The sequence below is a fragment of the Lissotriton helveticus genome, chromosome 1_1 (genome assembly GCF_964261635.1).
Source record: "Lissotriton helveticus chromosome 1_1, aLisHel1.1, whole genome shotgun sequence".
Taxonomy (NCBI): Eukaryota; Metazoa; Chordata; class Amphibia; order Caudata; family Salamandridae; genus Lissotriton; species Lissotriton helveticus.
Window position 1 is genome coordinate 697,691,462 of NC_136057.1, and position 26,013 is coordinate 697,717,474.

General features: G+C 42.7%; 1 protein-coding gene across 1 annotated transcript in view; it reads left to right on the top strand.

Moving 5' to 3' along the window:
* The first annotated feature begins 2,587 nt into the window (after positions 1–2,587).
* LOC144762717 (uncharacterized) overlaps positions 2,588–26,013 on the top strand; it is a 924,777-nt gene continuing 901,351 nt past the window's right edge. The window contains exons 1-2 of the mRNA XM_078647968.1: positions 2,588–2,752; positions 6,217–6,323. Of these exons, the coding sequence (XP_078504094.1) occupies positions 2,590–2,752; positions 6,217–6,323 (270 nt within the window). The 5' untranslated portion in view covers positions 2,588–2,589. The remainder of the gene's footprint in view (positions 2,753–6,216; positions 6,324–26,013) is intronic.

Below are 26,013 nucleotides of genomic sequence, written 5' to 3' on the forward strand. Positions count from 1 at the left end.
CTGTTGTCCCCTGCTGGGAGTCTGCTGTTCTGTGGCACCCTTGGGGGCTGCTAGGGCAAAGCTGCAGTGATCACTCGCCTTGCTGCAGGCTTATCTATGAGCTGTTCGATCCCCTTCACTGCAGTGTTCCTAATAGGCCACTAGATGGCAGTGCAGATCAGGCAGCTTTCCACCAGATGCGTGTCTCGCTGGTCGTGGCTGGGTGGAGAGGAGCAGGTTCTGGAGCACCAGGCAAACACACTCAGGCCACGGTACACGAGCTGATCAGGCAAGTGGAGGGGTCTTTATTCACTTTCCTGATTATGCCACAGCATGGGCAATCACTGGGGAGTATTGATTTAATATGTCCTCGAGCTGGGTGCTGCCTTCGTCCTTTCACACCCCGCCGCAGCTTCACTTGTTACACGCTGCGCGGCGGGGGAGGGGTGTCAGCGCTGGTCTCCGCTCTCGGCTACACACACATACGGAGCAGCGGGGGGCGAGGCAGGCGGTCATCGCTGGACTGCTGCCTTTTGCGGTGAATTTATGTTTGGCTGGGCCTGCGCAGGGATTGTACGGGTGATGTTACCGGCTGAGGCCGGGTGCTGATTTCACGTTTTCCACCCCCGCCGCTTTCACACCACACGCGGCGGGGAAAGAAGTTAGCGCTTGACGGGTGGGCTCCGTTTAAACTCTGGTTGATTGCGGGTGAGCTCCGCTTCAGTTGTCCGGCGCCTGGCAGCTCCCCTCACGCTGCGGGCGCTCTATGGTAGTTTCTCACCCCGCCGCCGCACTTCACACGCGCGGCGGGGGACGCTGCAGGCAGGCCGCGGGTGGGCTCCGCGAGCCTTGCTTAATTTAAGTCGATAGCTGGCGCCGCTCTCATTGCAGGGGGCGTATTAAGTGTTCGTGGCTCATAGCGGGTGGGCTCCGCTTTTAGTGCTTCACAGTCTGGGGCTCACCTTCGGCCGACGGGCCTGTGCTTCCGCGTGTGGGCACCGCGATGGCTCCGCTTGTCCTTTCAGGGCACCGCCACGGCAGGCTGGGCCACGGCAGGCTGGAGAGGTGCGGGGTGAGCTCCCGGTCACCTCCTCCTTCTTCTCTCGGCCCGGGGCTCGACACACGCCCCACGGGCCTCTCGGCGGCCGGCCCGTTTCTTCGCAGGGGGTGCTCTCAGGCGAGCAGCATTCTCTCCCCCTTTTCCTCGATGATGTTTCGAGCTGTGGCACGCGTGGACACAGCTACCCTCGTCGCCATTGTAGGGTCGGGCCTAAGGCCCTCATGCTGGGTAAATGACTGGACGCAGGACACACTGCTTGCTCGGTGCAACTGGCCCAGAGCACGTGCGCTCGGCCTCTTTTATTGGTACTGTGTCACATGACCTGTGACATCAATGGTGGGTGGGTGTTCAGTGTAGTTACAGGCTCAGCACTAGAATGCTGACTTGTGCTGGGCATTACACTTTTCACTTAGAATTGGGATGACCCTTCTCGCTTCTGTCAATCCTCTATCGACACCATTAGGCCTCCTCCGAGCACACAAGGGGCAGTCTGTGGCGCTGAGTGCAGAAACTATTAGTCAAAAAGCCAAAATTTGGTTTGCGAAGGTTTTCATCCCCACCCGTTTGCACAAAGCGTGTATGTTTGCAAGTTGTGTGCGCTCGGGCTTTTTGCTTAAGCAACTGGCAGTAATATTTTAGACATCCCCTCTGTAGGAAACACTCTTTCAGCCACAGTTAAACTAATCCCTGAGTGTAACCAATCTGTGTGTGGTTGCCTTGTGTAGTGCCTCGTACTGCCCAGGGACCACTGGAGGGGGGACGATGGAAAAAAGTGAACGAGGGCACTGAAGATGGGGCGGGGGAACATCCTGATTTTACGGGATTCCGTGTGTGTCCACATTTTATTTTTGCATTTTGCACTGTAGCCCTGTAATGCATGATTAGTTGATCCTACGATGCCCTCCCCAGCTCGAAGTAGCAGTGTCTGACTCTGAGCTCTCCCCTGTATACCCTTCAGGGATAACGTCCGATAAGTTTCTGCCATTGATGAATACATCCGGTAATCCCTCTTCAAATGGACCCCGGCGCCAACGCCCTCGTCTGTGCCCAACGACGGGTGACAAGGCGCCTGTTTAGGCCTCTTAAGTCCTAAGCAGGTGCCATTAGCATTTTACAGCGAGTGCCCCATCAGAGAGTCAATGTGTCTGCTGTTCGCAGTGCGTGGAGCATGTGGGGAAGGACCTGGCCTCTGCTCCCTTCGGGGTGCAGGGAACATACAGGAAGGCTGTTGCTAGGTGTCCCAGGGAAGGTGGTGGACATGGAAAATGTGGGGACAATGCACAAAAGAATTACTTATTACAAAATAAACAAGCATTGAAAATGCAACAGGTCTTGCCTTTTATTAAGTTAACGCCATTTGCTTTGCTATACAATACCATTCGCAAAGCTAATGCATTTTCAATGCTTGTATTTAAACTGGAATCTCGATTTCGAGGTATCTCCGTGAAAGCATCTAGCACAGATTTCTACTCAACCGAATTTGTAAGTAAATAAAGAACCTTGTGTGCATACATCACCTGACTCTGCTTGATCTCTATTGACAGTGGACGATGGAAGTAAAACCCACAGAGAAAGAAAAGCTGCCAGCTCCGGGATCATCGTCGCTGATGGCAAGCCTAAAGGAGTTGGAGAATCTGTCCTCTCCGTTGAGCTCTCTACACCTGCACATAGAGGCACAGCTCTCTGAACCGAAGGACTTTCAGCCATTCCCAGGTACGCTCAATTTGACTGGAATGAAGGAGGCAGTGGGATGTACTGTGACAATGAATATGCAAAGCACAACATGCTGAGACCAGAACAAATCTAAAATTGCTGTATTCCGGGATCTCACTTATTGTTGCCCATGTACTTTCCAGTTTGCTTCATACAATTGATCTAAGATGATGATGCTGAGGGAAAATTATTTATTTATTTAATTTTCCCTCGGCATCATCCCTCGAAATCCCCCTTACCCGGCCCCACCGTCCTACCGGTGTTACCTGCACGGACCGCGGCTGCCACCATCTTGTGATTCATGCAGTGTCAGACTGTGTATTTTACATTCGGGCTGAACTTGACAGTGAGAAGCAGATCTGTTACAACGGTTTCCCTACTGTTAGATGAGTTAAAGAGCTTCTTGTGTGAAGCGGTATTATGTGTTGTATTATATTGTATTGTAGCTGCCTTTACATGGTGTACCATACCCTGAATGTGTTTTAATGCACTTTGTAGACAGGTGGCATGCTACTCTGTCTCCAGAGGTAGTGCTTATTGAAAGGGTGTTGTAGAATTATTAGTTAGGGTGAATGGTTGTCCATGTAAAAATGCCACCATTCTTGTTAGATTCTATTACGTTTTCTGTAATTTACACCTGAGCTACCAACCTAGTAGCTGTGGCAATGAGCAGACAGGCTCAACTTAAGAAAATGTGTAAAGCATTTAGAAGTACCAATACAGCTACAAAGTTGAAAACTTCCCAACACCATAAAAATTCCACTCCACTTTATAAAATAGAGAATAATTTAATGAACAAAATGAAACTAAACCAACACAAACTCAATTTGGGAAACCAGAGAAAACATTTTTTTAAAGTTTTAAATAAAATTGCGCCAAAAAGCATGAAGTGACAACCACGATGGAATGCGGGTCGGAAGCAGAAACCAAGTTTGACCAGGTTAAAAGTTTTACCTGCAGATTTAGAAAGGTTTGTTACTGGCTACTTTTAGCGTGTTAGCCTAGTGATGATTTCAACTTTTGGATGTAGTCACTTTTTTGGAGATCAGATTCCTCCTGCAGGGCAAGGCCCTATAGTCGATCAGATCTCCACGTGGCCAGATACAGTTGCCACAAAAAAAACGTATTTACAGAAAAAATGTCCCAAAAGTTATTTTCACTGTAGCAGGGTTAGCTGTGCCATGGGAAAGCATTAGGATATAGTGTTCAATTTAATAATATTATCTCAGACTAGGAAATCCTACAAATGTTATTTTTTGCCTTTTTGAAATATGTATTACAAGCCCAATTCACTGGTAAAGTGGGATTTGTAATATATATATTTGAAAGGGTAATTTTAGAAAATTTCCTAAAGTCTTTAGAGACACATTTTTATGAGCTCCAACTGTCACCCAGGAGCTGAATATGGAGGTATTCTGTTCCTCTGGCGGGATGACCATTTGTGCTGTGCCCAGTAACTTGATTAACTTCAAAGGGGCTTACCCTGTCACAGGCCTTCTTTGTACGCTCAGCAAGGCACTCTCCAATCCCAGTGCATAATTAGCTTCCCCCAGAACTGGTTTGAAGTGAAGTGACCGCAGATGAGGGGTTGCTCTTTTTCCTCGCCACACCTCTGGTCAGCCTGAGGGTGCGGACCCCAGGGGGAAGGACCAGTGGCAGTGTGGAACTGCACGGAGGAGAAGTAGAGTGGCCAACAAGTACTATAGGCCTGGGGCTACTGCCCCCCACTCTGTGAGACAGCCAGGGTCTGAGACATCTGGATGGCCTAGGGGCCCGTCCGGGCCGCAACCGACGAGAGAGTGCCAGTGGGGTGGTTTAGTTGGTCCGGGGAGTTGTGATCGAGGGAACCACCAGGTTCCAGAATGGCGGAGAACCTGCGGGTCCCCTTGCAGTTGCAGTTGCGGGCCCGCGTCCATGTTTTCTTGCCCTAAGCAGGGAAGCCCATCAAGGCATTGATTGGTCCACCCTGGCTTTTGGCTGAGAGGGGGTCGTGTTGGACTTGATCCTGCTTGCAGGGTCATCCTGAACTTTTTCGCCTTCCTCCTAGCCTTTTTGCTGTTGTGGAATGAGTGGTTGTAGGATGTTGGGACATTTTAGCCCTGGTTAGCAGTGCCAAGTGTGTGTGCTTTCTGCCTTACATAGGCTTATATTAGGAGCCCCCCTTTTGGGGACATCTCCCCCATGGTAGGAAATGTATATGCCATGTGTGGTGTGAGAGAAATATAATAAATGCTGTGCAATGGTGTACGCACCTTTATTTTCGCCATTGCGGTAATGTCACTTTTAAAATGGATGCTTCTAGTGTGCTTTGAGCCTGCCTGTCTGAGAAGGGTTGGCACTATACTGATTTACTTTACATTGCTTATTCTGATGATTGGCCGGTAGGTGACTGTTGGTATTAAAATGAATTGTAGCACATTCCAACTAACACGTCGCATGTATGTGTGGTGTGGTATCGTATTTCTCTCTTCTCTGACATATCTATCTTTTCTTCCTACGTGCGGATTTTTTTTTAATCCAGTAGAGTGTGCTTTTTGTGCCCAGGAGGTTGGGGCTGAAGAGAGATGCATGCATTTTTAATTTTATATCTGTTTAAATATTGCTTGTGTTGCAATCTGTGTGGTGTCTCTACAAATTTAGTCTTGTCCTTGATTTCTCAGCTAAGTCTATGATGCAATTCTCTTTAAGGCAACCTTTTTGAACAAGTGCACATTTCTTTGAAGGGTTGAGGGCTGACTTGAGCCTGAATTCAGCCTGTGGTAGTGTTACGTTATTAATTGTTCAGGTACATGTGTGCATGTCTGCTCATATCATGTTCTCTTTTGTAGTTAAGTTATGACTAGATACGACTCCCAGGTGATCCAATGCCCAAATAATATGATGCGGATGAGGGTGTGGTGTGGTTTTGTACAGCGAAAGGTGTGTTTCAGGGCATACCATGGAGTGGTAATTACTTTGGGGTGCTTTCAAAATCTTTGCATGTGCTTTGTACACAGTTTGTCATCGGACTCCCGTCCTGATTGACACACACAAGCTTTTGGAATTCTATTTCTACTTGGCAAATAATATATTTGCAATTGCAGCACCTTCTCTGACATTGCTTATTTGCCTAATCAAACTTATGGATACATTACAAAATACAGGTGAAGACCCTTACAAACCATTTAATTGTTAATTCAGGAGAAATTATCTACTCTTGAGTTATGACTGCACAGCTTTACTGAACTGGTTCATTAAGTAGTTCATGCAGAGTATCCATGCTTTGCTTTTGCTTGATTGTATTGTTTGGATAAATCCCCTCACTAATTTAGCAGTGTAAAGCAATTTTTTGCCAGGGGTAGGTTTAATCAATCACAGTGCTGAAACCTCGTGAAGTAAAACAGTTTGCTTTAACGTCACTGAATTGTCAGCTGTAAACTGACAGAAAATGCAGTAAACACGTGTTTTTCAAACATTTTTTCCAGGCCACGAGCTATCTAAGAAATACAATACGAAGATACCCATGGGAGGCTGGAACTGCTATCCTACTGCCGAGAAATGCATAATTGACTTAATTAATGAACTTTTAAAGGTATCACTTTTGGTTTCACTGTTTTATGCATTCGTCTCAAGTAGGCCAGTGTGTTGTTTTAAGGCCGGCTTTTACAGTTGGTTCATTGAGGGCTGAGCTTGTGAGAGCTGTTACACTGATTTGCACATCTAGGCAGAGGTGTGAACATGTGTTTTATATAACCAAAAATAACCCAAATATGTTTCACTTAAATCCTGACGTACTCCTGTTTCTTTCAGATGTTTCATCTCTGTGTTTTTAATTATTCCATCTGCATTTTGACAGGCAATAGCGATTTAATGTGGTTGTCAGGGTAAGAAGCACACAAAACAAATGACATAAGGGGTTATGCCATGTAAACGTGCGCCAATTCGGATGATTATATGTTGGCGATACATGAAATTGAGATACACACAGTAATATATGTACAACGTATGAGGTAACGAAAAAAGTTGAATTCAAGGAGCAGAAAGGTAAGTATTTACATTGCCATTTCAAAGAAAAGAACATAAATGAATATGTTACGCAGGCATAGTGACACAGGTGGAGAAGAGAGTGGGTGGTGGGGAAAAAAATTAGGGGTGTAGACATCAAAATATTTGAGAGAAGTCGTGACGTGCTATGTCCACGAAGTTGAGTTTAAGGATTTAGTGCATGTTGTGAAGGGTGTTAGTGACAGGAAAGGAAAGGGCAGGGGGGAGGAAGGATGGATGGAAGACGGTGACATAAAAAGCATCGGTATGCAAAATTAGATTAATGAGATGAAACATCAAATAATCAGGTCAAGTATGATTAAACGATTAAACAGGGAGGCATCGTAACAACAGTAGTGCGACCGGTCACGTGTCTATTGTGACAGAAAGCGTGACCGAAATAAAGGAGGGAAGAAATATATTTACATGTTTGGTAGGGAAATCATGTTCAAAGGTCCAATCCGGATAAAAAAGAAATGATATTAGACTCGTTAATCAAGGAAAGACAACGTCAGTTAACAATTCAGTGCCATAAGTTGTGTCCCTAATAGGTCAATGTCGAGGAAAGTGACGCCCTATCCCCTTTTAATGCGTGCTACATATTCAGTCAGGCTTGCAAGAGTAGGGGTAGATGAATGGGGGGAATGTGTCTATTGTTAAGCGCTATTGCGGTGCTTTTTGGGGTAGCTGCTGCATATTGACAGTAATGAAATTCAGGCGGCAGTGCGTATGGTGGCCTGATCTTACTGTAAAACAATTCTTTAGGAGATGAGTCGTCTGGGAAAAAATGGGAGGTCCTGGTCAATCTGGGGGAATATCCGTATGGATTAGATACACGTAGTGAACATGGTTGGGAAGAAAGGAATGAAACGAAGTGGAGAAGCGCACAAGTCCTTGGGGAGCTTACCTAATGAAGTACGGGCGTAATGCCTGTCTGGTCTATCTGGATCTAGTTTTGTATCTGTGGCCCGTGTGGTGGTTTGCAACATATTTAAAAAAGGAATCTATCTAATACAGCGGGCAGAATTATTCACAGGATTTCTGCGGTGGGGAGGGAGAGAAAGAGGTACAGCCGGGTGGGTGGGGGTTTGTTTATACCCGTGCCAATGTACTATGTCAGACATTGTGGGTCATATGCGAGTATCTAATTGGAGAGTGGTCGCTATTCGAGGAGCGTGGGTTGGACTGCCTGCAACTGCTGTCAAAGTTGCTAGGCAGAGGGAAAAGAGCAAGGCCGCTGGTGGAGACAGGTCACGTAGGTCAAAATGTCTGGTGTTTGGGTTATATTGCGAGTTCTGAGTGGCATGTGGGTGGGGGAAGTTTCCGAGGGAGGAAAAGACATTCCAAACATATTGTAGACCTTTAGGGGCCATACATAGATGATGCATGCCCTTTAGAGGGGGCAAAAATTGGCATTTGTAGCAATCATCTCACAGCCATATATGCATTTCTGCATCTTTGTTTAGTCCCAGTGTCACTGTCTTGAACCTGAGAATGAGTTCGCTTTCTCTTCTTCTGAGTTTCAGTTCATGATCTCCCCCTCTTTTGGCTGGACGGACAACTTCGAGACCAAAGAAGGTGAAGTCTTTCTTGAGTGGATGTATGCGATGAAAGTGTTCTGTAAGTGGGTGGCCAGTGGCCAGTCCAAAGGGATTGTTATGTTGCTGTGATACCATCGTGATGTTTAATTGAGGTATAGAGACTGACTATGTCAATGCACACTAATACGAAGTCTGGTTCCCACGTGATGTCTTGTAATTTGAGAAGGATGTCTATGCTGTCTTGGATGAATGACGGAATATATCTCATTTGTACCTGTAGTTTCTTGTCAATATATTCTCCTAGCCTTGAGCATGGTGAATTGATACCCGCTATTATCGGTCTACCAGGTGGCGGGTACGTGGCTATATGTATTTTGGGGAGAAGGTAAAAAGTCTGCATGCTGGGATGTACTATATGAAGGAAAGCTTTTTCTGCCGAGGATATTAGGCCCAATGTAAACCACTTATTGATTTTTTATCTGATCAGTTTGAGAATTTCCGGTGCATGATCTCGTGTAAGGAGTTATTAGCATGTTATATCTTCAAGTTGACGATTGACTTCGAGGATATAATCGTCAATATGTAGTGCTACTGGATTTCCTCCCTTGTCCGCTTCTTTCAAAATTAGATAGTTTTTTTCTTTAAGCGTTTTGATAGCTGTTCTTTCTTCCTGCATGATGTTGTGGGGTAAGTATTTTGATTTCTTTTGATATTTGGTATATTCCTGTTCTAGATCATGCGTAACCGCCTGATGAAAGGCATTAATGCTGTTGCCTGAAGGTAGTTGTGGAGTGAAAGTTGATTTGTTTGTTAATTCTGTATCCATGGATGTGCTGGTTTCTATTCCTAGTTCCATGGGTGTTCTCATTAGTGTGTCATGTCATGTCATGTCAAAGGTTCTTATATAGCGCCTTTTCACCGCAAGGTCTCAAGGTGCTTGCTTTGGGAACCCGTCCTGGCTTTTCCCTGTGAGATAACCCGTACTGGACATCCCCAAGGTGAAAGCCAGGCATCCCGCCGCAGGAGGGGGGGGCATAGTGGAGATTAAGCAAGCTATTGCCCAGAGTTGCAGAGTGTGAACCCGTGATTCGAGTAGGCACCTAAGCGAGAATTATCGAGTCCGTGGACATTTGGGCTCAAGACCCTGCCGCATCGGGAATTGAACCCTGGTCCCGGGTCTGACCTCTGCTTCAGGGTCTGCCTCCTCTAACCAGTGAGCCACACTTCTCACGTCAGAATTGGTTTCTTCCTCACTGAGGTTGGTTAGTAGTTCGACATAAGTCAGATCTTGGATGGTCAGTTCTCAAGCTATTGTCATAGGTGGGTGTTCTTGTCGCGTGACTCGGTTGGCAAAGAAAGCTTTGAGTTTTAATTTGCGTGTAAACTTAAACAGGTCTATTTGTGTTCTTGTTAGATTCCAAGAGACTGTGGGCCAGAATTAAAGTCCTTTGTTGAGAATACTGGTTTCTTGGTTCGAGAGTTGGATGCAGGATAAGTTCTTGATCAGACATCCAGTGGTCAGGTTCTTCTTTCCAATTCCTTTTCCTGGACCTGGTAGTCATGCCTATTGTTTTCTCTCCTCTACCTATGTCACTATGCCTGCATAACATATTAATTGATGTCCTTTTCTTTGAAATATCAATGTAAATACTTACCTTTCCGATCCTTGACTTCAACTTTTTTCGTTACCTCATATGTTGTACATATATAACTGTGTGTATCTCAATTTCATGAATCACCAACATATAATGATCCGCATTGGTGTACGTTTACACGGCATAACCCCTTATGTCATTTGTTTTGTGTGCTTCTTGCCCTTTCATTTTATCGTTCTATCATTCTTGTTTCTATTTTTCACGTTCCGTATAATGATTTGCATTCCTGTATTATTGATGATGCTCTTTATTTACTACAACTTTGGATCCACTCCTTTATTCTTCTGTCTGTCTCTGTTATGTGGAATCACACTTTTATGTTGATTATTGTGTTTGAACGTACAGCACTGAGGAAGCCCTAGGCTGGATGGCCATGTAAAGGGGCGAAACACGTGTTGGCTGTCAGTCATTTCTTTGCTCACCCTCTCAGAATGAGTGACAATACCTTATATAAACAAATATCACCATGAATCCTGGCTTATTGGAATTTCTTTCCTGAAATAACATGATAAATCTGACTTGCCCTGACAACCACATTGGAACTCGTTAATGTTTAGGGGGTTAGGGGTTTCCCCCTGTCAAGGACAAGTGTCGCAACAAGACTTGCTCAATAACTAACGTCAGTGGACAAAAGTCAGGTGCGTCTTCCAGCTCGAAAATTGACTCACCGGCACCAAGCCTCAAAGGGGAAAACTCACGATGCAAGGTGAATTTTTTGTAGGAGGTGCTGCGCTACAGACTCGGTATCAGAACCACAAATACCACAAATACTACAACAATGGCAGGTTCCTCACAATACGGACGACAACAAACTCCAACAATAGGCGTGACTACCAGGTCCAGGAAAAAGGAATTGGAAAGAAGAACCTGACCACACGAAGTCGGATCAAGAACCTATCCTGAATGAATGAATGAATGAATGAAGGAATACGTTTTTGTATAGTGAGACGTTCACACCAAGGAGCATCTTGGCGCTTAGCGGAAAAGGACATCTAGGAAATTTCACCGAGGAGAGGATGACTGAGTGAAACGTTTAAATAAGAGATACCGGCAAGTGATCTGGGGTAGCAAAAATCCACGTTTTGGGGAGCTTCCTGAAAGTAGGTTCAGTCTGTGTGTGCCTCAGCAGAGTGCATACAACTCTCGAACCAAGAAACCAGTATTCTCAACAAAGGACTTTCGTTCTGCCCCACAGCCTCTTGGAATCTCACAAGAACACAAATAGACCTGTTTAAGTTTACACACAAATTAAAACTCAAAGCTTTCTTTGCGGACCGAGTCGCGCGACAAGAACACCCACCTCTAACAACAGCTTCAGAACTGTCCATCCAACATCTGACTTATGTCGATCTACTGACCAACCTCAGTGAAGAAGAAACCAATTCTGACACACTAACGAGAACAGCCATTGAACTAGGAATAGAAACCAACACATCCATGGATACAGAATTAACAAAAAAATTGACTATCACTCCACAACTACCTTCAGGCAACTGCATTGATGACTTTCATCAGGCGGTTACGCATGATCCAGAACAGGAATATACCAAATATCAAAAGAAATCAAAATACTTACCCCACAACATCACGCAGGTAGAAAGAACAGCTATCAAAACGCTCATAGAAAATAAGGATCCAATCTTGAAAGAAGTGGACAAGGGAGAAACCCCAGAAGCACTACATATTGATGATTATATCCTCAAAGGCAATCGTCAACTTGAAGATGAAACATGCTATCAACTCCTAGCACGAGATCCTACACCGGAAATTCTCAAACTGATCAGAGAAAAAATCAAATAGGTGGTTTACATTGGGCCTAATATCCTCGGCAGGAAAAGCTTTCCTTTAACAAGCACATCCCACCATGCCGACTTTTTACCTTCTCCCCAAAATACATAAAGGCACGTACCCGCCACCTGGAGATCGATAATAGGAGGCATCAATTCACCATGCTCAAGGCTGGGAGAATATATCAACAAGAAACTACAGGTACTAATGAGAGACATCCATCTCAAATCACAAGACATCACGTAGGAACCAGGCTTCGTATTAGTGTGCACTGACATCGTCAGTCTCTATACCTCAATTGAACATCGCGATGGTATCACACCAACACAACAATCCCTTTGGACACAATCAGCTAATTTTCTGGAGACCAACAAAATGGTTCTAGAGATGTTAGATTTCTGCTTGGACAACAACGTATTCAGCTCCAATGGCAACATATACAGGCAGACATGTGGAACTGCCATGGGGGCCAAATTTTGTGCCACCGTACGCATGCATCTACATGAGCCACGTGGAGAAATTCTGGCTCTGGGATCAAGACTTTGCGGTGTTCCCAACCCACATTGTATTGTGGAGAAGATATATTGACGATATCCTCTACATTTGGCAGGGTGACATAGCATTACTTCAATGATTTCTTGAAATATTGGATAAAAACCCCATGGGTATCAAAACCACATATACCTACTCACAGAAGGAGATCAACTTCCTAGACCTGACGCTGTATGTTAAAGATAGCAACCTTGCAGAGCAAACTCCATAGGAAAGAAACAGCTGACAATTCTATATTGAGGGCTGATAGCTGCCATCCTCGACACAATGTAAGGAACATTCCGAAGGAGCAATTATTAGGAACCCGCAGAAACTGCAGTGAAGACCAGGAAGGACAGGAATCAATATCGCGACTGAAACAACGAGGATATGATCACAACACCCTTATCAACACACTCACCTCAGTTTCTCAAATCGAATGGAAAAATACCCTCCAACCAAAGAGACAGCAGGAGGGCAATACTATGATCCGCTTCATTACAGACTACCATAATGGACATCACCATATAAGACAACCCTGAAACGTCATTGGTATCTCTTACAACACACACCCAGCCTAACTGACCACCTCAAAAACTATCCGGAAATGACCTTCAGAAAAGCACCTAAACTAAAGAGCCTATTATGCAAATCGGAATTTGAAGATAAAAGGAAACCTATCACCACATTCTTGGACAAAACATCAGGTTTTCATACATGAAAAAACTGCAGCTAAAAATTGAGCATAAGCAAAACGACAAAGGTACCAATGCCTCAAGGAAAAGAATTTACCATCACGGAATGGATTGATTGCAACAGTAAATTCACCATCTATGTAATCCTCTGCCCTTGCAATCTCCCATACATTGGGAGCACGATCCCACCACTACGGATTTGGATACAAGAACATTATCGAAACATACATAAGCACAACACTGGCCACTCACTTACGGAACACTTTCATCGCATGCATCCACACAAGAAAGACTTTACCTTCTTTGGTCTGGAAGTTTTCCATCCATCCAAAAGAGGGGGAGATCGTGAACTGAAACTCAGAAGAAGAGAAAGCAAACTCATTCTCAGGTTCAAGACAGTGACACTGGGACTAAACAAAGGTGCAGAAATACACGTATGGCTGGGAAATGATTGATACAAATGCCAATTTTTGCCCCCTCTAAAGGGCACATATCACCTATGTATGGCCCCAGGAGAAGATATACCTAACATAATAGCCAACATGTCCTTCTCCTTCTCTCCACCTGCAGCAGGGCCACATCATCTCGTTTTCTGTTTTTTAACTCCCTAAAGGTCTCCAATATATATGAAATGTCTTTTCCTCACTTGGAAACTTCCCCCACCCACATGCTGCACAGAACTCACAATATAACCCAAATACCAGACATTTTGACCTATGTGAGCTGTCTCCAACAGCGGCCTTGCTCTTTTCCCTCTGCCTAGCAACTTAGACAGCAGATGTAGGCATTCCAACCCACGCTCCTCGAATAGCGGCCACTCTCCAATTAGATATGCGCATATGACCCGCAATGTCTGACATAGTACATTGGCATGGGTACAAACAAACCCCACCCACCTGTACCTCTTTCTCTCCCTCACCGCCTCAGAAATCCTATGAATAATCCTGCACGCTGTATTAGATAGATTCCTTTTTTAAATATGTCGCAAAGCACCATGCGGGGCACAGATACAACACTAGATCCAGATAGACCGGACAGGCATTATGCCCGTACTTCAGTAGGTAAGCTTCCCACGGACTTGTGTGCTTTTCCTCTTCGTTTCATTTGTTTCTTCCCAACCATGCTCACTAAGTGTATCTATCCATACGGATATTCCCCCAGATTGACTAGGACCTCCCATATCTTTCCAGACGACTCAAGTCTCCTAAAGAATTGTATTACGGTAAGATCGGACCACCATAAATTCCTGTGGCACGCACGCACTATAGCCTGGATTTTATTACTGTCAATGTGCCGCAGCGACCCCACAAAGCAGCGCAATAGCGCTCCAGATTAGTTGCATTCCCCCACTCATCCACCCCTACTCCTGCACACCAGACCGAATATTTAGCATGCATTAAAAGGGGATAGGACATCCCTTTCCTCGACATTGTCCCATTAGGGCTACAACTTATGGCACTGAATAGTTAACTGATGTTATCTTTCCTTGACTAATGAGTCTAATTTCATTTCTTTTTTGACCCGGATTGGACCTTTGAACACGATTTCCCTACCAACCATGTAAATATATTGCTTCCCTCCTTTATTTCCGTCACACTTTCTGTCACAATACACATGTGACCTGTCGTTCTGCTGTTGTTACTATGCCTCCCTGTTTAATTGTTTAATCATACATGACCTAAATATTTAATGTTTCATCTCTTCAATCTAATTTTGCATACTGATGCTATTTATGTCACTGTCTTTCGTCCATCCTTCCTCCAGCCGCCCTTTCCATTCTTGTCAGTAACACCCTTCACATTATACACTAAGGGCCAGATGTAGGAGCCATTTACGACTGGTAACGGCCGATTTCGGCCGCTACCGACCGGTAAATGGGTTTTTGGTATGTAGGGAGCATATTTTACCGATTCGGTAAATTTACCGAATCGGTAAATTTACCGAATCTGTAAAATACCGAATCAGTATTTTTACAGATTCGGAAACTTTCAGATGTAGGTGGGACTCTTCAGAGTCCCAAAGGCCCTACAAATTCGGTATTTTACCACACAATCCAATTGTGTGGTAAAATACCGAATCCAGGTGTGCATGCACACCTAGCCATGTGACAGACAGACATGCCCTTAGGGCATGTCTGTGTGCCACATGGCTCACATGCCCGTCTTTGGGGTGCTAGAGGGTGTCAAAGTGACACCCCCTGCACCCTTGCTAAAATCGGTATTAACCGATTCTGTAATTAAAGAATCGGTATTTCCCATTGATTCCTATGGGCTTCAAAGCCCATAGGAATCAATGGGAAATACCGATTCTGTAATTACAGAATCGGTACGAATCTTAACGTTTCGGTATTTACAGAAACTGTAATACCTACATCTCCCCCCTTCATATTTACCGACTCTTAAATACCGAATCGGTAAAATTCGGTATTTAAGAGTCGGTAAATATGAATTACCTACATCTGGCCCTAAATCATTAAACTCAACTTCGTGCACATGGCATGTCACGACCTCTCTCAAATATTCCAATGTCTACACCCCTAATTTTTTTCCCCACCGCCCCCTCGCTCCTGTACCAGTGTCACTATGCCTGCGCAACGTATTCATTTATGTTTTTAACTTTGAAATGTCAATGTAAATACTTACCTTTCCGCTCCTTGACTTCAAATGTTTTCATTACCTCATATGTTGTACATATATAACTGTGTGTATCTCAATTTCATGAATCTCCAACATATAATGATCCGCATTGGCGCACGTTTACACAACATGACCCCTTATGTAATTTTTTTTGTGTGCTTCTTGCCCTTTCATTTTTTTATTTTTTTTTATAAATCTTTTTATTGTTATAAAAATTAAAAACAATAAGAGTGTATCAAGTGCAATGCAGTCTAACACATACAAGGAATCGAACAATTAAAAGGTCGCAATATCGGCAGTCATTGAAGCAGGACACTGAGATTCTAACACACGTTTGACGAATCAGGATTATAAAACCAGCAGAGTTAGTTTATATCAATGCGTGCCGCCCACAGGCCCCTCCACCCACAAAATCAGGATTTCAAAGATCATTGGCACCTCGATACTAGAATCGTAAACAGGATAAAGTACGGACATTTATATGCAAAAACGGACAAATCAAAATAATACAGCTCGCATCGGCACCTTAATACTAAGAACAGAGTCAGGATATCCACTAAATAGAGAAGTAAAATAAAATAAAAAACGCAACGTGCGCAACACCCCACCCCCCACCCTGTACCCCTGCCTGCAGCTTACGCCAATCCCAAACTAGCAGTGTGCCTGTCGCCCCATCTAATCTACAAATAGTAAAAGAAGTATGTGGAGGAGGGCCTTCGTACAGGCTCCCGGCCTCTCCCCCCGCCAGTTCTAAGCCTCCCCCTATTACGGATATATTATAATTTAACTATCAAGCAAAAATCGGGGGATACATTATTCGCCTACACTGCCTCCCGGTACCATCATTAGAAAGTGAATCCCGCACTACCACCATATAAATAAGAGTCTTGAAACGATTGGCCGTTCTCAGCCTTGACCCGTTCGATCAGTTACACGAATGTTCTTAAACCGGACAGCAGCCATCTTGAGAAATTCGAAAGAACAGTAGCAAGCCGGAAACAGCTGGGATTTCTCAGTCTCATTGTCATTGGGTCCCATCAGTATCGATAAGATCCACAGATGTTGTTTAAAGTCCAGGTGCACTGAGTTCGGAAAGGGAGAAAGGGCCACCCTGTCGAGCCACTCCTGAGTCGTCACATGAGTCATCCGATACATTGCCTGGTGCGATTTTCCCTCAGTCGATAACAATATTGTGAGCACTGACATAACCGGGACCTCCAATATATGGGCCTTAGCCAATTTGCAATCCAGGGTCTCCCGCATCGCTCGTTTTATGGGGTTGTTGGCCGCCATTAGTCTGGGTAGTGTGGATGTCGTTACTTCCGCAGTGGCATTAAATTGAACAAAAGCTATGTCACTATGTCCCAATCCAAAAGCCACGGCATCCAATGTGTGCTCCAAGGCTTGGGCTTTCCAGTTCAGAGAGAGATGAAGACCCTCGAACGCCGCCATTATAGCCCCAAGCGTAGGTTCAACCCTGGTCAGCACTAGATGGTCCCTCTCGGTAGGGAAATTCTGGTCCGGTCCCAGAGATCCCTTAGATAGGATATGTCGTCCCAGGTCATCCGTTCGAATTTTCCCAGACCTCTCGGAGGATCGGGTCCGATTCGCACGAAGGTCGATTTTGAGCGCCATTTTGCGCGTTTCGTTCACGGTCCGCCCCTGGGCCCTCGGGATAGACCAGTAGAATTAGAAGCAAAGACACACGTTCCAACCCCTCTGCATGCATGCATGCAAGGATATTGCGGAGCTGTCTACAGGATATGCCCGGAACCATCGGGTCGCAGTTTAGACGGCACCAAGCTGTTTATATTCCGGGCTTCAACAACCAATTGTTCAGCTCGCATCCGCAGTGCCATTGAGTTGCTCCATTTCGGCGCTAATCCATACGGATATTTGATGTTAAGATCGGACAAAATATGCTTTCATTCCGGTGGACCGGCTCCTTCCGAACTCTTATAGCCGATGTTGTTCAACTAGAAGCCGGCTGTACTCCTACTCGAGGCCTCGGCTTCAATGCTGATGTAGGCCGCAAACTTCAAGACGACGTCCTCGAAGCAGGTGGAACATTCGGGGTCACTCGGTGTAGCGCTATTTCGTTTCATCTACCCGGGAGAGTTGCATAGGCACAGGATAACTGGCAGGATCTTGTAGCAGGATGAGGAGGTCTGCGGAGCTGGGAGCCTAAGCGGCCATCTTGGTCGTCAGCTTGGCTCCTCCCCTGTTCTTTCATTCTTGTTGCTATTTTTCACGTTCTGTATATTTGATTTACATCTTTATTTGCATTCCTGTATCATTGATGATGCTTTTTATTTACTATAACTTTGGATCCACTCCTTTCTTCTTGTGTATGACTCTGTTATGTGGATTCACACTTTTATGTTAATTATTGTATTTAAACGTACAGCTCTGAGGAAGCCCCAGGATGGATGGCCATTTAAAGGGGCGGAACACGTGTTGGCTGACAGTCACTTCTTTGCTCACACTCTTAGAAAGAGTGACAACACCTTATATAAACAACTATCACCATGAATCCTGTCTTATTGGAATTCTTTTCCTGAAATAACACAATAAATCTGACTCGCTCTGACAACCACCTTGCAACTCGTTAATGTTTAGGGGGTTAGGGGATTCGACCTGTCAAGGACAAGTATCGCAACAATACTTGCTCAATAACTAACGGCCAGTAAGGGACCAGGACCTATTACCCTCCGCTCACACAATAGTGATTTAATGTTGTGGACATTGTCACACTGCAGGGACTCCCTTTCACTTACTTTCCGTTCTTAGATGTACCACAAATATTTTCATTCGGAGCAGAACTAGGCCAATATAAATGCAAGATGACGCAATCCATCTGTTGGCTTCCAAGAATGCAAAAGGTAGGGCATTGGACTGTGCTAAATACAAATACAGGTTCAACACATGCTGGTGGTAGCCGAGACCTAATTGACACTACGTAGGCATCTTGCTGGCTTGGGTTCTACATAAGCATTCCAAAGGTTGTTGGTGAATTCATGCTTTTGGTATCCCGGTCGTTGGATTATTATGGCAAAGCAATTCAGGCCTTATTCAGGACTGCACATCTTTAAATTAGTTTGCCAGTTTGCCCCTTGGTAATGCTTCCCAGATATTTCATGCAGCTAGATAAAGGGTTGGATGCCTTCTCCATACAGGTGCTCAACGCCGTTTGTGTCCAAGATACAGGGAAGTGGATCAGTGGGAAGGACAACGCCATCTAAAGTGGCGACTGAAACCAAGATAGATTTTGGTTTTATTTCCTGAATGTGCTTTTTCCATGAAAGGTGTGACTCACAATATGGCAGTGTGTCTGACAAGCATATTTACAAAAGCAGTCAAGCAGCACTTTGTGATTGCAATCTGGTTGCAATGTTTCCTGGAAGGAAATGTTATCAAGTGTTTGAAGACGATGTCACCTCAGACCCCGTTCCCTTGCAGTGCGGAGTTCCTCAGGGCTCTTTCCTGAGCCCTACTCTCTTTAATGTAAATATGTCTCCCTTATCAGACATTGTCACCCCCTTTGGGATCCACATTCTGTCATATGCTGATGACACACAGCTGGTCGTAGCATTGAACCAACCTGACTAGTCGCCTACGGAGCTCCACAGAATCAAGAGAGTTAGAAGCGGGGGCAGGCTCTTCTCGTACTGTGCCTCCAAGCTTTGGAACACTCTCCCACTTCACCTCCATAGAGAACCCAAACCATCTCACTTTTCATAGGTATATGAAGACCTGGCTCTTCCCTTAATTCCTTAATTTCTGGTTCCTTTCACTCTGGTGTATCAGCGCTGGGACACTGCGGGTTGCCATGCTCTTTACAAGAACCATGTGGTCAATCCCCATTTTGACATTTACACATCTTCACAATATGTAGCTACCTTTAAAGTGAATAACTTAATTGCTGATATGAAATTGTATGTGTCACCAAATAAGATACATCTTGATAATCACTGCCCTAGTTTGTGATTCCACACATCCTTGCATATTTTTAGGGCTATTGCAGTGCTTTTTATTTCAGTTGGGCACCATAAGACGTACCCAGTGGTTCGAGAGTGGACCCCACTTCTCTTATCATTAGGTGAGACCAATCATGGATTATTAAGTGAAGCAATGCTAGTTTCTACATAACTTAAATACCATGGATTTACAGTTACGAGATAATTTTAGTAATGAACTGCCATTTTGAGACCCATTTACACTGTGATGATAATTGAATGTATATTCAGGGTTTTTCAGACTCAGATCCAAGGTCTTTGTAGAGATAGTTAGGTGACATACGCTGCATGAGACACATGGATATTGCCCTGTAACTTGTTCAAGAACCCAGTGTTGAGACCGTTGAGATTGGGAACCCAAGGTTGGTTATGCACCAGGTAATCACGCAGGTTATGTCCCCTCTTATGGAAGAACCTAGGCTGATCAAAATTAAGCTGTCCAAACTTATTGATGTGCTAGTTGTTTTATACGATCCTTTTGATCACGGGTGGTTCTTGAAGACCATTCATTCATAATCACTATGAAGGCGACTTAAACTGGTATTATAATCTGAGTGGCACTGTCATTATATTGATTGATTGCCCATGCATTTGATTTCATCCTAGGGATCTTTGTCCAGTTTTTGATGAAAGATCATTGTTAGACATGGCACCATTGGCGTGGGTCTCCCCTGCATTTTTGCCATTGCCTCCTGTGTTTTTGCTGTCTGTTGGACTCCGTTTTGCTGGTCTAGATGCTTTGAGCACTTTGCCACTGCTGTTCAGTGCCAAATTGCAAGTGCTTCCTTTGTAAATTACTGTTATGGATTGGTATTTCCATGATTGGCTATTTGATTTAAAGATCAGTTGAGGGGAATGATCACTTGAAACTACGATACCAGGATTTTGTTTATGGTTCTAGGTGACCCTCATAAAAAACCCTCATACACGCATGTAGGTGGTGTGGCGGTATATCTTGGTTCTCCGCCAATTTACGTTGTGTGAGTGCATCATCATAGTTTTTGTTGTTGTTGTATGCAAACCTCCACACGGAAGGTAACCACTGGATGCGTAGTAGTGTCCAGAGACCAAAAAAGTGCTCATATAATAGTGAGTTTAAAAATTCTTTGAATCATCACAAAAAAAGGGGTATTTTATTGGAAGAGAATGATTTAAGAATTATTAAAAAACTATGCTGTGTAGATTTGGATCATGTTACTGGATCCTCTATACAAAGAAATAGGCCGACATGTTTCAGCCCCAGTGTGCCCAGCCGGGTCTATGGTGCTTTCTTCAGGACCAGAATGAAATTTAACAAATGTACTCACACAAGCTATGTAGCACCTAGAGGTGGTTCAGTACTCCACTCTCATTAAGTTGAGGTCAGTAGTACCTGTAAATGAAAAAAGAAATAACAACAACAAATATATATCTATTTATCTATTGACCCTATCTTTAGGTTGGAGCTTGATTTATACATTAGTAGCTATTATCTGTCTTTCATTAAATATCTAGGAGGGAACTAGGATGGTTCTACTGAGGACTGTAAGTTTACCTCATCTCTAATTTACATATTCAGAACATTCCTTGATCGTGAATTTGTCTTATCAGTGCTTTCGCATTCGCGTTTTACACGTCGATGTAAACCCGGGGATTATTGCTGTACCGATGGAATTGTACTATGATAACATGCATGGTTCCTTTTATATCTGATAGTCGTTTTATCTACAGTATAGCGTGACTACTACGTAGCATTTCCAATCCGTTTTGACTATGAACTATGAAGGTGTGCGAGTTAATAAATGGTGCCTGTACTAACATTCAATCATTCTAATGCACAAAAATTTCTCTTGTAAAGTGTTTCAATTAGGAAAAAAAACAAAAAAACTTGTGACACGTTTCAATTTAAAAAGGCATTGTTGCACGCTTGTTTGTTACAATTTCAATATTGTTAGCATGCCAGTACCTCAGAATCTGTGGTAATCTCTTTCCTCGGGGGCCTAGAGAAAGTCTCTCTGCCTCCAGTGGTACAGAAGAGAATATTAGTATCCGGTCTTACTTGTATTGACGATCATATCACTTTCACCGTTCTTTCCTTACCAGCAATGCGGAACGTCTCGGTTGTGCTGTCTCTGCCCCTGGAAGTCAGGAGGGAGACTTCGCTAGTCCTTTTTCTATCGTAAATGGCGATGACAACAGACGAAAGACTATACAATTACTTCTATTGTCTTTTTTCAAGTGAAAAGTCACAAATGTTAAATTTATTCACAAATGTTAAAGTTAAATGTATATAAGGGGCTAGTGTTTGGAGGATCACGAATTGTGAAAAAATTAGAGTGTGTATTTTTGTACATTGTGATGATTTTGGTTTTGTGGAAACAAGGTGACTAATTAGTATCCAAAAATTATTTTTCGTAGAACTATCTCCTTCCTGTGATTATTGATTTAAATGTAGTATTGTGCAACTCGGATAACAAGCTGTATAATAGTGATGACTTGTTAATGATATAGCCATTAAGAAAATGGGGTTTGACCCAGACAAAGTCCAAGGACCTGGGTATCGGATAGGATAAAGAACAAGGTGGTCCTAGACACAAATTAATCAACACATTTGAATGTACTACTCATTATGAATCTGAGTTAAATCTTTAGATTGAATCCTCGTTAATTATATAGGGCAATGTGTTTCATTAGTGTCGAATATTTTACCTGTTCTAAAAAACAAATGTCATTTTCAAGTCATTATACAATTGAAAAAGTTGTTGTACCACTCTAGGTGTCATTTTTCAAGATTCTTATAAAAAAGGGTCCCTAAGGTACTGTCTGAAATTATGCGGATTTCTTTGGAAAACAGGCACCTAGCTGCGTCCTTTTGACCTCTAAAACAATTGTAAAAGTGAGTCTAACAAAAGATACAACGATATCAAGGATGACAGAGAATATTGGCTTGAGCTATTCTGAGGATGATATAAGTGAAATCTTGTCTGTACCACCACTATTACAGAATTCAGAACTAACACAAACATTGGCCCAGACAAATGACTTGGATGACTTAACTGAAACAAAAAGAGAAGAAGTAAGAACAGCGATCCATGGCCTAATAATGCGAGAATACTGAGAGCAAATGTTGCTCCGAGAGGACTGTGGGTACAAAATGCTCCTTGCATCTGTCTACATGTCCTGACCTTTAGGAAAGATTGGTCTTCAATCTCCTGGAGATGCACACAAGATTATCTGGTTTTAATAATAAAGACCGCTACCAGGTTGTCAGAAGCCCTGAAGGTGAAAATTCAAATGAGTGAAGCAAAACTGACAACAATAGTACATACTTCAGTATATAAAAAAAGATTGGAAGAAATAAATAAAGAAATGGAGGAAACAAAAGAGTTTATAACTCAGAGTAAGATACAAAAGTTAGGAAAGGATTTGAAACGCTTCACACAAGAAAAGATGCATCCATATTCCAGAGAGGATTACACCATGCCTGACCAACCAACTGACAACGAATCTACAGGAGGCAATTCTTCAGACAACTAAGAATGGAGCCGAGATGAATACTCCACCCGAAGAGGTCGAAATCAATTTAGAAACCAACCACGTCGGAGAGCAAATAGATGGTACAGACCAAATTACAACAATCAACAGATGCCGTTTTTTCAACCATACATGCCGAATTACCAAGTTTGGTTAAATCCTTACAACCATGGAATGCAACCTCCGCCACAAATGATGGGACCTCAAATGATGGAATATGAAAACATACAACAGCCACCTTTTTTAGGAAGAGGTCAAAATTTACCAAGAGGAAAACGGAGAGGAGTAACATGGAGCGAACAACCACGTCAAGTAATGACACGCAGCATGTCGAAAGAGAAAGCAGGACCAAGCTCAGTGAATTGTTGATAGTGAACTTAATTGACAAAGTGCTCACAGATAATCAAGTGCAAGTTTTGAACAAGGGTTTGGTATTTGTCCCAACCCCTACCCTAGATACTTTCAAATTAAGATGCGAATTAGCAGAGTTTTGCATAAAATTAAACCTCAAGGCTTTTCTCCAAGAGAAGGAGGTCTCAAGACTGGATCAATGACATAATATAGAATGACAAAATATAGACTTACCAAAATATAGTCACCAAAATATAGAATGCCAAAATATCGAATTCCTATCTACAAACAGGTAAGCACAAAAATATCGAATCCAAAATATAGTCTGTAAAAAATATAGTCAGTCAAAATATCGAATTTTTTTAAATGACTTAAAAGTAATTTAAAATTAATGAAATAATAAATATAATTAACTAAAACATACTTAAAAATACTCAAATAACCTTACAATTAAGATATAATTAATTTAAGTTATTAATAAAAAATGTACAATATTTTACCCTTGGATAGCAGGAGGGTAACATTTAATATTACCACTCCAGTGAGTGCAACAGTAGGGAAAGCGTTGGATAGCGTAGGGGTAAAAAAATACTATTCCCACTCCAGAGAGTGCAACAGTAGGGAAAGCGTTGGATAGCGTAGGGGTAAAAAATACTATTCCCACTCCAGAGAGTGCAACAGTAGGGAAAGCGTTGGATAGCGTAGGGGTAAAAATGAATATTCCCACTCCAGAGAGTGCAACAGTAGGGAAAGTGTTGGATAGCGTAGGGGTAAAAAATACTATTCCCACTCCAGTGAGTGCAACAGTAGGGAAAGCGTTGGATAGCATAAGGGTAAAAATTACTATTCCCACTCCAGAGAGTGCAACAGTAGGGAAAGCGTTGGATAGCGGGAGGGTAAAAATTACTATTCCAACTCCAGAGCGTGCAATAGTAGGGAAAGCGTTGGATAGCGTAGGGGTAAAAATTACTATTCCCACTCCAGAGAGTGCAACAGTAGGGAAAGCGTTGGATATTGGAAGGGTAAAAATTATTATTTCCACTCCAGAGCGTGCAATAGTAGGGAAAGCGTTGGATAGCGTAGGGGTAAAAATTACTATTCCCACTCCAGAGAGTGCAACAGTAGGGAAAGCGTTGGATAGCATAAGGGTAAAAATTACTATTCCCACTCCAGAGAGTGCAACAGTAGGGAAAGCGTTGGATAGCGGGAGGGTAAAAATTACTATTCCAACTCCAGAGCGTGCAATAGTAGGGAAAGCGTTGGATAGCGTAGGGGTAAAAATTACTATTCCCACTCCAGAGAGTGCAACAGTAGGGAAAGCGTTGGATATTGGAAGGGTAAAAATTATTATTTCCACTCCAGAGAGTACAACAGTAGGGAAAGCATTGAATAGCGTAGGGGTAAACATTACTATTTCCACTCCAGAGAGTGCAACAGTAGGGAAAGCGTTGGATAGCGTAGGGGTAAAAAATACTATTCCCACTCCAGAGAGTGCAACAGTAGGGAAAGCGTTGGATAGCGGGAGTGTGAAAATTACTATTCCCACTCCAGATAGTGCAACAGTAGGGAAAGCTTTGGATAGCGTAGGGGTAAAAATTACTATTCCCACTCCAGAGAGTGCAACAGTAGGGAAAGCGTTGGATAGCGTAGGGGTAAAAAAATACTATTCCCACCCCAGAGAGTGCAACAGTAGGGAAAGCGTTGGATGGCGGGAGGGTGAAAATTACTATTCCCACTCCAGTGAGTTTAACAGTAGGGAAAGTAATGATTTAATATATTATTAAAAATAAATTAAATATCAATACCAATAAAACATTAATTGAAATTAATAACCAATTTAATATTATGTAATAATTAATTAGAAATACAACTACATATTATTTATTAAAAATTAATAACCTATTCATAATCATTTAACAACTAATTAATTTTCAATAACAAAAACTACTTAATAATAAAAATTAATACCAATTAAAATTAACAGTAAATTAATTATCAATACACAAAAAATATTTTTAATATGTAATTAATTACAATTACATTACTTCCCACCCTATTCCCCTATAAACCCACATCCCACTACAGAAAATACATTAATACAATTATCATAATTATCAAATATTTAATTAATACAAAATAATTACCAATTAATAAAAATTAATTGCCAATTAATAGAAATTAATTACCAATTAAAAATTAATTAACAATACATTTAAAATCAATACCAATAAATGAAAAAAAGTATTTACTTAATTACAATTAAATTACTTCCCACCCTATTCCCCTATAAACCCACAACCCGCTACGGAAAATAGATTTAGAAAATTAACATAATTAACAATTAATCAATTAATACAAATTAATTGGCAATTAATACAAATTAGTTACTAATTAAAAAATAACAATAAATTCAAAATAAATACCAATAAATAAATAAAAATATTTAATTAATTACAATTAAATTACTTCCCACCCTATTCCCCTATAAACCCACAACCCGCTACAGAACTCG